At 39.6% G+C, this 13,077-nt stretch overlaps 1 protein-coding gene across 4 annotated transcripts in view; it reads right to left on the bottom strand.

Moving 5' to 3' along the window:
* Window positions 1-13,077, bottom strand: part of ptprda (protein tyrosine phosphatase receptor type Da) — a 132,328-nt gene that overhangs the window by 15,892 nt on the left and 103,359 nt on the right. For 2 of the 4 annotated variants that reach the window (XM_078275547.1, XM_078275548.1), the window contains exons 20-24: window positions 12,040-12,200; window positions 9,026-9,138; window positions 6,946-6,987; window positions 6,318-6,415; window positions 3,256-3,379 (exon numbers count right to left, since the gene is read on the bottom strand). In XM_078275547.1, coding sequence (XP_078131673.1) covers window positions 3,256-3,379; window positions 6,318-6,415; window positions 6,946-6,987; window positions 9,026-9,138; window positions 12,040-12,200 — 538 coding nt within the window. The remainder of the gene's footprint in view (window positions 1-3,255; window positions 3,380-6,317; window positions 6,416-6,945; window positions 6,988-9,025; window positions 9,139-12,039; window positions 12,201-13,077) is intronic. The other 2 variants (XM_078275549.1, XM_078275550.1) reach the window with 1 other exon arrangement.

The following is a 13,077-nucleotide window of genomic DNA, read 5'->3' as shown; positions in this document are numbered from 1 at the left end:
AAGAACATTTTGATGGTGGGAGTTAGACTCAAAAAGAAACATCTCAAATACAATTGTTCACTATGTTGTCCTAACACAATGCAGAAAAGACCAGTGTCACAAAAAAGCGGCATTTGTTGCTTCCTAAGTTGGTCTAAGTCTTGATTTGCTCTTCAGTTATTAGTAGTAACGTCAGATTCTCCCCACAAAATTCAACATCTTCTAAATGTATTATATGAAAACATAGCAAAGTACATTCTGTATGTTTTCAATGGAAAAATAGCATAAAACAGTAACATTTGGAACCAGTGTTAGTCTATGGGATTTATATTTGCTATCAACGCTTTTTTAAATCCACAGCTTGTGTGTTCCTCTTCCATATCTGCAAACTGACTTACAGATAAAGCTCAGTCTGTAAAAGTCTATCACCTCACACAGAGAAAAACAAACCAACAAAAAACTAGCAAAACAATTTCCCCCTCCCCTCTTCACTCCTCCTTCCCTTTGCTTATATTAAATGAAAGGCACAGCAGCCTTTTCGAATCCAGGCGGAAGAGACAGAGCTGACAGCTAGTCAATGCTTCAGGACTGGCAGTTTAGGGGCTTCTTGCACACATGGTCGACCAAGATAAGTCTCATCTGCATGGACGCCACGTATCAGAGAATCCCCTCACTCCAACTGCTCCCCCTCCCCCCGCTCACCCCTCTCCCCCAGACTCCCGCTTACTCCCAGGTAACTTATTTGACAGGAAAAAATAAAATAAAATGGAATATGAACACATTCAAAGAACAACCCACATAATTTTGTTCAACTGTCCCCCGCCCTGTCTTTTGCTGTTGAAGCTGTCCACACAGCCAGACAGCTGAACATTTCTGTGATGGACAAGGGATAAATGCAATTAAGCCCATTGTGTTTTCAAATTGAAAAGCAAAAGCAAAAAGAGACATTACTGTGGTTTAATGAGAACGAGCTGTTGTTTAAAGCACATTTGCAAATGGATTTTGCCTTTGTGCTTTCTGTCACTCAGGATTTGTATAAATTCTACCATTTTCTCTGTCAATATGCTTATTGAGAAATAAACATTGCATTGTTCAGTACACCACATAGAAAAGCAAAGGAATCTAATACAGATGATTTCAGTGTACAACATTGTAATTGTGATTCTTAATAGTAGTAAGTATTCACATTAAGGTTATGTGCATTTGCAAGCGGATGACTACTCATACTTTCTCAGATTACTGAATTGTCTTATCGCAGAACAGATTTCTAAAGTTGTCCCATTAGATTTTGATTACATTTTCTAAATAAATGACCTATTTGTAGAATAACAGGCTTGCGACAGTATACCACACTAAATATAGATCAATGTAAAAAAGATTGAGCTCTAGTATAAGTTTAATGCCCCGAAAATAAAACATGAAATTGATGGAATTTGGAGGGAACATGGCATTTGCAAGGATCATGCTAACAAAAACTGATACATACTAATATAAATAGAAACTGTACAATTTTGGCAAATGAAGGGTTGGAAAAGTTTTAGGGATTAACTTTAGAAACCAGTTTTGGTGATGTCACAACAATTAAAGTCCACAAATGTACTCAAGCATCATGCTAATCCATCCCCACATCGGTAAATTCTTATAGTAGCTGTCTTCAAATTCTGATGTCAAATCCCAAATCCCTTTTTATTCAAAGAACTCAATCAAAGTAAACAATAGATGCATCGCTTGCCAAAAGGCTTTAAGCTTTAGAAGGAAAAGAGGAACTCCCTCATGTCCCCTGGCTGAGAACTACTCACTTGCTACAGCACAAAGGCTCCAATGTGGTTGTGCAGATGTGTTTATATGCCTGGCTAATGGAGTTCTATCAACACTCAAGCTGTGTGTTGCTTCTGAGAGACTGCAAAAAGGCTCTTTGAGCCTTTATCTATCTGTTTTTGTCACAATAGCCATTTGCTTTGTTTATTTTCCTTCGCCCACCATCAGACCAGCTCAATGGAAATGGTTAAATAATAGCTGTGTGTGTATGTGCAATTGTGTTTAATCCAATAAACTGGTGAAGAAGCCAGCACTTAACTAGCGATTTCAAAATTGCCTTTTATTCCTTAGAAGCTGTACTGTACAGAGCAACACTTTTTTAATGTGCCAAAGACATAATGGACTGGTTCAAGTCAGGGTTGTGATGGGCTCAGGGGAAATGTGCAACCACATCTTAGGTCCTGTCCATAAAATGTTACTAGAGACGCCTTGTCGATTGTGTCACTGTGACCAATGTCTTAGCACTTTAACTTGTGTGTTGCTGTGAGTTTTGTCAGTTTAAACCCGGTGGCAAACGCATATTTATGTCCCGTCTTTTTTTTAACAAACACATACCCACAAACAAGTAATGTAATGTCTATTGCAAATTATAATGTGCTATGCTGTCTAATTATCTTCCAGTCAGTCCCTCCAGAAAAACGCAATTATGCGATCGCATAATTCAATGCATAATCAGCCAAAGTCTGCATATTTATGCGGGGGACGCATTTTTTCAAATACGGCGCACTTTCGCCGCATAAAGTGCCGATTTCCGCGCAAAATATGCGGGGCTTGCATGATTTCATAATCCCTGCATTTTCGTTGTCACATATATCTTAGCAGAAAATTTAAAAAATGTTGCGTTTACTTCACAAAAGTGCAGCCATTTTCCCCTGTTTCCATGGGAACGTTATGAAGTGACATAATTACGCGACGTGAACATCATCGAAAAGCTGCAAACCCCGCGATGAAGCCATGATGAAACCTCAGTTTTTGCAAGTTCCCGCAATTTTTGCAAGTTCCCGCAATTTTGCATAAAATTGCATAAATATCCCGCATATTCCATTGCATTTTTTAAGAAAATGTGCCGCATAATCAAGGATTTTTGCCCGCAACAATCACAAAAAAACTCACTGTTCTGGTTTCAATGTATAAATTACTTAAGAAACAGCCCATGGCTTCATACAATATGTAAGTCTGAGGCATCATAGAATAATCACCTGACATAAAGTCAGAGAAAAAGATGCTGGTAAAACTTGCATCTCTTACTGTAGGTGATTGTTCAATCTGACTTGAATGCTTGCCTCAGCATTTTAAGAGAAAATTGCCAGTTTCTTTGCAAGCACCTGAGGCATTAAAGGGAATAAGTAGTCTGACGTGCTACAGTGTGGTTGCGCTCCTGAGGTCTAAAAGACACAGTTGTACTGGCTGTAGAATTGATGCAGCAGTTGGGAGAGAAGGTGTTGGTGGGCGGCATACCATCAATAGCAGAGAGCAAGACTCTGGAGTGGTCGTATGCAATCACATTGGCGTATCTGTTCTTTGGTTTGTTGACCTCCAGGTTAGAGTGCTCCCATGTGAACTGCTGACCAGGGTCAATGGACTGTGAAGTACAAAAACATTTGTCATTACAATGGATTATTATATAATATATAATATGAACATTTAACAATAGTTCATTGCTTAGATTGAATTCATCTCATGAAATGTTTGTGTAAGAAATATGCCTTCACCACAGAGCAATTGAAATTGAAAATGCTGTGTTATAATGTTTACATCATTTTAAGAGTGTGCTTGAATTTTGAAAGGCCTTGTTGTCCTTTACCAGGCCCTTGTTTGCCAAGGCTGTTTGTAAAAGGCTATGATGATTTCAGTCTTACCTCTCCAACGTGGCCTTTTTGTCTCCCAGTCTAATTTTGCATGTCCCTACACTGATGACATATTTGGCTGAAAATATTTATTCTGTGTTAATGTCATGCATAACATTGGTTTTCAGTGTGGCTGTTAGACTTCCTCATGTGTGCAAAACAGTGATGCATAAAGGTTGATATTGATAAGTGTTGCTTCATCTGTAGCTCGGTAGTTCGGCATGGAAGAGTTTGTCTTGCATGAATACTTGTTTTCCATTAAGGTCAAGTACTGGTTAAGACTGGCTATTTTAAAATGACTATTACCAATCGAGTGAAGAGGACTGATATACACAGCATTTCCAAGGTAAAAAATTAGCATGAACTTGCAAGCATCCCTAGCCTTGTCAGTGATACATACTGATCAAGCTATAATAATCATGGGTGTCCTCTTTCTACACACAAAACATGGAGGCTCTTAAAATAAATTGTAACTGTGATAAAAAAGTACTTGAGGTTATTGAGTCCAAAGGAAATTATTGTTCTCTGACTGAAAGCAGGTTTTAGTTGATGAATAGTCTAACCTAGGCTTTTATTCTTCTCAGTTAATTTAAGTAGTATCTACTCTGGCCTCTCGTATCTTGTTGAAAATGGGGTGTCAGCACACACTGAAATCTAAGTTGCCACTTCTTTGTCTGCAAAGCTTAAATTAAAATGAGAAGAGAGCATTTTTGGGGTGGGACTTTGACTTAAAAAGTGGATAGTTCACTTTAAAAAACTATGTGAACAACGTATTTTCTTTGTCATGAAATAGCCGCTACATATAAATGATTAGATTTACAAAAAAAGATACATTCTGCATCGGTCACAAAGGAAAAGCTTGTGTTCCATCAGCTTTTCTCATTTGATAAGGATTTTTTACGGCATCTACTAGAATACTACACTTGAGACTAGTTCAACAGAATTTGCTATCCAAGCCCTCTTTCAGCTTTGTAAAGCAGAGGTTGATAATGCTCCCTCATCACCGATAAATGGGATATAAAATATAATATCACAAAGGGAAAATACAAAGACATGAAAATGGCATTCCATTTCACATTACAGGGAAAATATTGTGCCTGTGTTTTTAATGACTACAGACTGCTTTTATGAGTTAATCTCCACTGACAGTAGAAACCCAGTGCAACTGGAAGCCCCATTACTACACTGACGTTGCTTATAATCTAGACAGATATGAATATATTCATACTTTTATGACTTTTTACGGTGATTTACATGCATGGGAGAAATACATAAATGAAGATAAGCTTAATTATTTGTAATGATGGTAAAACTTTATAATACTAGTATGACGCATAAGCAAATACATTAAGAGGTATTGGAGAGCATATGAGCTCAATGTGAATACAGGTCTTTATCTGCAGAAATCACTTAAAGCAGCAATATGCAAGGGATAAGCTGATATTTTATCAAAATATGTTGAAACAGTGGGCTGAAACATTGCTCATAATAATAATCTTTATTTCATTGTCCTCGCAAAATTGCTTTCCACTGCTCTCGAATAAGCACTACAAAATTGGAATTCAATATACTTAAGCTGCAGTAATGATTGGCCAGCTTGGCAGCCACCCATATGGTGACCTCATAAATGTTGGAGCTGTTGCAGGACCCGCAGAAAGAAATTGACAGAAAAAAGGTGACCATTCCTATCTCACACAATGCCCCTGAAAGGACCTCTTGCTCGTATAGTTTTTCAGGCTCTGTGAGTTCATCTACAATGCAAAGCCAATATGAAGGAGACACTTGCATTGTCTGACTACAGCCTACCTGATTTTAAGGGCACTTCCATTTTAAGGACTTTTACGTTTGAAGGTCTAATCACACAATACTTAAATAAAACTATCACCGTTGTTCTATGATGTATTTTTATTCTGACAGTGACCATACATTTCAGAGTGAGACTCCAGCTAAAGTGTAGATATGATTAACTGGCTGGACAAGTGTCAGTAAACTGTAGCCTTTGAAATCTCTAGGGTCTATTAGTGCATTACCACTCCCATTAGCATAGCTTCCCAAGGATAAAAAATACTAAATACCCTTCTACATATGTGTTATACTGTGTGTACAGTATACAGTATGCTTTTTGCTCCATTAATAATAGCCTCTTTTCCATTCAACTGTAAGTCAGTCATTAGTGAGCCAGTAGGTACAATAACCCTGGAACTGGAAATGGAGTGCAGCCATTATTAATGTTACTGTATTAATTACACCTGAGCGTTTCCTGCTATGACATGCCAAAATGCCTGCTGTGAAAAAGGCATGGCTGGTTTTAGTTCTCTGGTGAAGATATTTCTCATGGAAGTAGTTCCTAACTAACGCTATTGGGAGGTCATCATCCACCTATTGTCGTCTTGCCTGAACGGCTTTGTGGTTGGCATGGATATGCAATAAAAGAACTAAGGCTTCCAGGAATATACCATTAAATATGGGGTTGTCTTACCCACCACACTAATAGTGGCAGTAATAGGAATTAACGGTTAAAATTAAATGGTGTATGTGAGCACCAGGTGTATGCGCTCATTTAATACTACAAAGTATATACTATGTTGAATTGTTGTCTTTATGCAGCAACACTCTTGCGCCGACATTTTTAACAATTGCTGAGTCAAGCATTGGGACTTTGCTGACACTTACCTCATATTCCTGTGAAAACTTGAGGTTGTCGTTGGCTTTCAGGCGCTCCTGATGATCTGCCAGGTCCATAATTGGGATTGGAGGGTGGCTAGCCATACCTGTCAATCAGATGGACTGAAAGTCAGTCACCAGTCTTGTAAGCGGGCATCACCCAAGCACAAGCCAACAGTGAATCATTAGATAAGCAGCATGTGTGTTTAACAGGGGGAATGGAAGAGTGGATCTTGTTAGGCTAGTTTGTTCACTCAAAGCAGTGGCCATGCTCATAAAGAGAATATGGACACAGAAGCCAATGAGAAGTCATCGAGCACACTTGCCCCACTATTGAGAGAGAAAAACGTTATTCACACAGAAAGCTGCGGTGGATAGTTAGCATGACAGTAAGACACTGACGCAAACAAACATCCCAAAAAACATTCAAAATGTTAGGCCAGATGTTGATGTCTGCTTTGAGTGATGACATGGTTTCAGGCTGTCATTTCAAACTCCGCCTCCTTTGATGACATGGCATTGACACCAGATGGATTAGATGGGGATGGGAATACAAGACTACGCAGAAAAAAGGAAAAGAAGTGAATTAAAGCTAACAAAACAAATCATGTTAAATACATAATCGAGACCAACTAACTTGACAAATGGAGGTTACTGGGGTGACTGGACGCACCTGAACCTGTGAAGGAAATGGCGGTGTAATTAAATACGTTGCAGATGTCATTAGCATTATGTGATGACTATTTTATTCACAAACAGAAGGTAGAAATTGAAAATGTGACAAGAAGTTGTTGAATGATTATGTGTATTCTAAATGGAACATTCATTAGTAACATACAAATCGTCATGCTAGAAGCTTGGCTATGCCACCATGCATATTTCATGGAAATAAGAAAGCGTAAAAAACCTAGCAGCACAAATCAAAGTCGAGCAACCATAGGATATTATTTGACATTCATTTTAACCTGAGGATTCTAACATGGTGATCTACTACTTGCATAGTCTGCAGTTAAGTTCACTTGACTTTGACGATGTAGAATTGACAATGTTGAATGGCAATCGAGGTGTGTCATCAGCATATTTAAGAGCTTAGATGGAAGGAAGCGATCAAAAGTGTAGGGTTTGAACAATACGGATGTACACCTTTTTGTACATGTACATGCTGTCGCAATCCAGTCTGTGACTAAAGATCTGCAACTTGAGAATTCAGGTGCCATTTTGACACACAAGTTACATGACAGTCTCTCTCTCTTCATTGAGGAGATTTTTCATTTTAGTTGCGGTCACAAGTGGGCATTAGCTAATGGAAGCTGTGCCTCGTTTTCCCACCCACTCACATCTCTCTGAAAGACAGCAAAGGGTGGTTCTATCACAGCCCGCTACTCAAAATCCATTTCCACCAGTGGGGGACAATGAAAGTACCATTTCCAACATGCCGTCACTCAAATATCGAGCATCCTTAAGATGAAAATGTCCATTGAGGGGTAAAGAGGTGGAAGGAAGGGTGGAGAGAGTAGGGGAGTGAGGTGGTCTAATGTAAAAGAGCTTCAGGACTTGAAGAGAAAGTGGTCATATGATAGGGAAAAAAAATGTTTGGTCCTTTTTTGAGCAGCGAGAGAGCCAAGGTACCAGCTCTCCAAAAGGCTGTTGGAGGGGGGAAATATGATGGCTTGAGAGGCGTGTGAAATAGTGGGAGGATGGTTGAGATCACTCTGAGCCAAAAAGAAAAATACCCCTCTGCCAGGATGTAACAGCCAGTAATGGTCCTAACATCATTGAAGAGCTTTCATAAATATGCAAAATCTTTTTTTCAAAAATGAGCCTGCAGGGATAAGTCATCCTCCTTTCATACTAGCTGACCACAAAATATGGCTTTGATATTACAACATTATTGGCAGTCTCTGCACACCTGTCCCCAAAGCAGTCGGTGCCAGAGGAACTCAAACAGCAGTTAAGTGTGTCTCTCTCGGTCAGGACGGGGGCAAAGATGCATACCTCCTTTCCAGGTGATGGACTGTGACTCCCATTGTTTCCCGCCGGCGAGAAACGGGTCACATGATTGAGACAAGGCATGACGACTGACCACCTCACCTCAGCATTAAAGGTCAGAGCGAGTAAACACTGGTGTTTACAGCTTGATGCCACTTTTTCTTTGCTATCCATGAGCATACAAAAGGGAACACAGAACCATGACACATTTTCTATTTCCCTCACCTTCCACAATGCTGCATCCTGTCTCCTAGCAGTGGGATACCATCCAAGCAGGCCTGCACTATTCTGGGTAAGCATGACAAGTCTTGATGACCTGGATAACCCAGGTGCAGAGGAAGACGACAGCTGCCATGAAACTGTCAAGTTCGCATTTCTGCCACTTCATTTTCCACTGAGAGGTGTCTCCGGGGAGGAAACTGTCATTTTTTACCCTCTGTGCCTTCTCTAAGCACCTGTCCAGTGTCTACCTGTAAACTGCTCACTTGTGTAGCGCCATTCTCACAGCAAAGTTGATGGGTACCTTTTTAAGGACGTCACAGTATTAGGTTTTACTGTCAGTAGTGGTTGCAAATGAAGAAACATTTGATATATAGGTAATTGTGAATCTAAGTTATACCTTTTAAGCGCACAATCAGTAGCATTGGCATCCCTTTTCACAATGAACATTCAGTTGTAAATTCACAGGGAATGAGACGGAAGTCCCTGGCGTCATTTGAAATACGTACCAGGCGTTTGGAAGTTGAGGCGTCGAAGCTCAACAGGGTCGGTGGGATGATGCAGTGGTATTTCCTTACTGTTGGGGAGACTGCCTTTCCTAGCTTCAGATTCTGCTCTTTTTCTGCAGAACAAACAGCAAATTGGATTTTTTTTTGGGGTGCACAAAACTCTTACTGTGTAACCTTAAAGCTTGCCTTGTGGTCTCATAAATAATGCAGGCAAATATGTAATTAAGGAGGTGACAGGACGGCATTCTTACAATACGAAAGGCTACAGGGGGTGGACTAAATAACATCATCACTGCACAGTACAATGCAATCCAGTACAAAGCCCTTTACCAGTAAATGCTACCTTTAGTGAAGCCTAATGTTCACTTTTCAATGATAGTGTCAGATATGGTGTCAATTAACTCTTTTTTTTTTTTCTCTCTTTCAATTTTTCTGTAGTTAAGGGTGGTGTTTAGATAGCAATGTATTGTAACCTGGTCCTCTAACTGTATATAAAGTAACAAGAAAAGCAAACAAAAAAGCTACACGCTTCACAAAGGTATCATTTACTGCAGGACTATTTTACTGCATTCTTTTATGTTGTAGAGTATTCTTGTTATTTGTTCCACTCCCTTTTATTTGGGGTTTATTTTCAGTATTTTGAAGGCACGTTTTAAGATTCATATTTGTAGAGTCTCTTATTCATATATTTTAAGTGCACAACATTGTCACCTCTGAACACAAGATGCCGTATGTCAGTTTCATAGAAAGCAATGTGGTTTGTTCATTCATCAGAATCCACATAACATAGGTCACTGACATGGAAAAAAAATTGTAGGAACGGTGATATGGAGGATATTTTGACATGAATTTAAAGTTTATTAGTAGAATGAAAAGTAAAAACATTAGTGCTTTGATTTCCCAGTAATTGCCTACTGACAGCTGTCGTATAAATAAAGTTGCATTAATAACGTTAATAAATAAGTTTAACATATGCTCTTTTTGATTAAGCAAATAGTACGTGATTTTATGAATGACATCAACTCAATTGGGCGACCAATTTCTATGTGTTTATATAGAAAATAAACAGTCAAGGGAGAAAATGAGTTTAAAGGGAGTTAGTTTTCCTCTTCTTCTCTGTCACGCTTACCTGTCTGGTTTGCTGCTCCATTGGTCAGCAAGGAAAGAAATATCGACACATTAGGTGGTAAGACCTTTGGCTTTATATAATGGAGACTTCCAGAAACGTTTCTTTAGAATAAGTGAATGACTATATAAGAGACAAACGATACCAATCATATCTCAATTTTTCCTGTGCGTGCAAGATTAGTGATGCTTCACTTCAGAGATTATGCTTAATTATTCAGCTTTGGGGCTCTTTGTCTCAAATACTACAGTTTCCCAGGTGCATCCAACATTTTTACATTATATCTCTATTTCAAGCAGTTTCAGCTGATTGCTTCTTGTTCAAGCATAAAAAGTCATCTCTTGACTCCTTGATTGCTGTGTCTGTCTTTTCCTGCAAATAAGCATACCACTGTTACATTTATTGAAATCAGAAATGATGCATATTCAAGTTTGATGCATGTAGTATTAGAAATGCGAACATGAGATCATAATTTTAAATTAATTTGTATATATTAAGCGTATATCACATTAAACTGCATGTTACTATTTTTTTAAGCCCTTTTTATGAGAAAATCAATTGGTTTGGTAGCAGTCATGACTTGACTTCAATTATTCAATGTGTAGGTGCACAGATGACTCTAATTTATTATTCCACATTGTTATTCCCTTTGTTTTGCACAAGAGGAGCAATCCATCACATACAAATTGATTTTGACGAAAAAAATATCTCCTGGTTATGCACGGAATGTTCCCTAACATGGCGGTGACACTGGCTTGGTGGTAATCGATGTGTAAATCTGCCCACCACAAACGGAAGCTCACCCTGAAGCCCCACCCACACACATAGTCTTTGTCTACTTTCAATTCACCTTTGTATTACCCAAACCAAAAACTTGATACAAATAGAATCCAAGGACAATAAGTGGTAAGAGAATAAAGCTGCTTGCCTTACCTTCTAAATTACATACTATGTATGTATTTTTGTCTTCAGTATTGGTGCTGTTACTGATTATATTGTGCTGACTCTTCGCTTACTAATCTTACCTTCGCAAAATTACTTCTTGAGGACTACTGTGAAATTCTGCTTAGTACTGGACATTTGATTGAATGAACACTGCAGGGAAATTGCCTTATGTAAAAGGTGAAAAGTAACAAGATAGTGAAGGACGGACAAAAAAATCTGTGTGTGTGTGTGTGTGTGTGTGTCAAAGCAGGAGGGCATCATAAGGTCAGAGTCGGGATCTAGAGCTAGTCTCCCACGTGGAATGGGTAGTTGTAAAATGAAGAGGGGTTGGGCTTGCCATGATGCTTGCCCAGGCCCCAGGGCCTCTCTAAAGCTGCACATACATGCAGTGACATGCAGCAGATAGTCAGAGCTGTCCCCCCCTACACTTGACTGATCAGCAGTGACAGCACGAGGTCTCACTCCCACTAGGGGGTTTCAGACAAAGAAAGCTGTTTTGATTCAGTGTGAAAGTGCACTACTGCAAGTGTTTTCCACAGTTGCACGTGTGTGTGTGGGTGTGTTTGTGCATGCAGGGGGTAGATGGATGTGTCTGATTAACTTTCAGTCAATGCACGTCTGTGTGAAGGATTGTGGGCGTCTGCATTTCGTTGCTTAAAAGTTTGGGTAGCTGTATGCTTGGATTTACTCATCTGAGATTTAAAGTGTGTGAGTGCGCTATTTAGAGGGTCAGTATAGTATAGTATATAGTATATAGTATAGTGGGTCATGGAAAGGCTGAAGATCAATGTGCCTCAGGCTTTAAGTTAAAATCGTACGTTTAGTGTTTGGATTTCAATGTGCTAATTGAAGATTTGTGCGTGGTGGTGTATTGGTGTCATGAATGTTAAATATTGAGTGGCTAAACAAGTGTATGTAAGTAATCATAATTTAATATCCTCACCTTTTGTAGAGGAGAATGGCAATAACGATGCATATGATGAAGACAACAGCTAGCACAGGGCCCACCACCCAGATGAGGCCTTCCTCCTCATCGATGATCGGCTGGGGGTCGATGTCGGCTGACACAACTGGGTCAGAGTAAGGGCTCGTGGCATACATGATCTGAGCCAGGGAAAAGCAAATCACTGATCACTCCTCATTACTCCATAATGTATCTATAATCTGGTGGTCTTGAAAGATATATTCTCGACAATGTTACATCAACATGCAGAACTGATGCTGAGGGATACAGTAGATCCAGACTTATTTGAGCTCAAGATATTTAAAGCACTACCGACAGACTTCAATTAATTTACCCTCACGACAGAGCATATCTAACTAGACTCTGACAAAGGCAGCATGACCAACATTACAAATGTAAAGCCAGTTCAAAGTTTTGCTGTGTAATTTCTGCTAAGCTGCAGGCTGACCAATCAAAATTATCTTCAATATCTCTCCTATACAGGAGCGTTGATTGAACTATTTCACATCCTATGAGGTGATAAAAAAAGGTCTTGTGGGATGAAAATACATGCTTCAGTGGGCAAATTAGAGATTTTCCTCCATTCGCCATTATCGTTTCCCTCTACCTGAACTCAGGGTTAGCAGAGAGAGTGCGGGCAGCACTACAGACCCTGCAGCTCATCAAATCCATCATCACGCCTGCGGCTGCCTAATCATGCAGCTTTTGGGTCTTCAGTCCAGACAGACACATGGACACATAGACACTAGCTGCAGCAGCGCAGATAAGGTGGACCGAACGTAGGATGCAATTAAAGAGGAGCCCTGTTATCGAGGTATTCTTGCGATCAGCTAAGGTCTTAAGGGGTTTCTCTCCCCAAAGCAGCAAGGGTCAGCTTCTTGGGCCAGCTGCAGCTTTTAGTCTTTAAGTTAAAGCCTCACAAGGGCTCAGAGTAACACACCTGACCAGAAGCAAATTCCGACCCTCCGCCAAGATGCAGTGGATTTAACCCTCTCTGTCTATTCACATGTACAGTTT

Source organism: Sander vitreus, chromosome 19 (assembly GCF_031162955.1).
Source record: "Sander vitreus isolate 19-12246 chromosome 19, sanVit1, whole genome shotgun sequence".
Taxonomy (NCBI): domain Eukaryota; kingdom Metazoa; phylum Chordata; class Actinopteri; order Perciformes; family Percidae; genus Sander; species Sander vitreus.
Note: the sequence above shows the minus strand (reverse complement) of the source record. Positions and strands in the feature narration are given on the sequence as shown.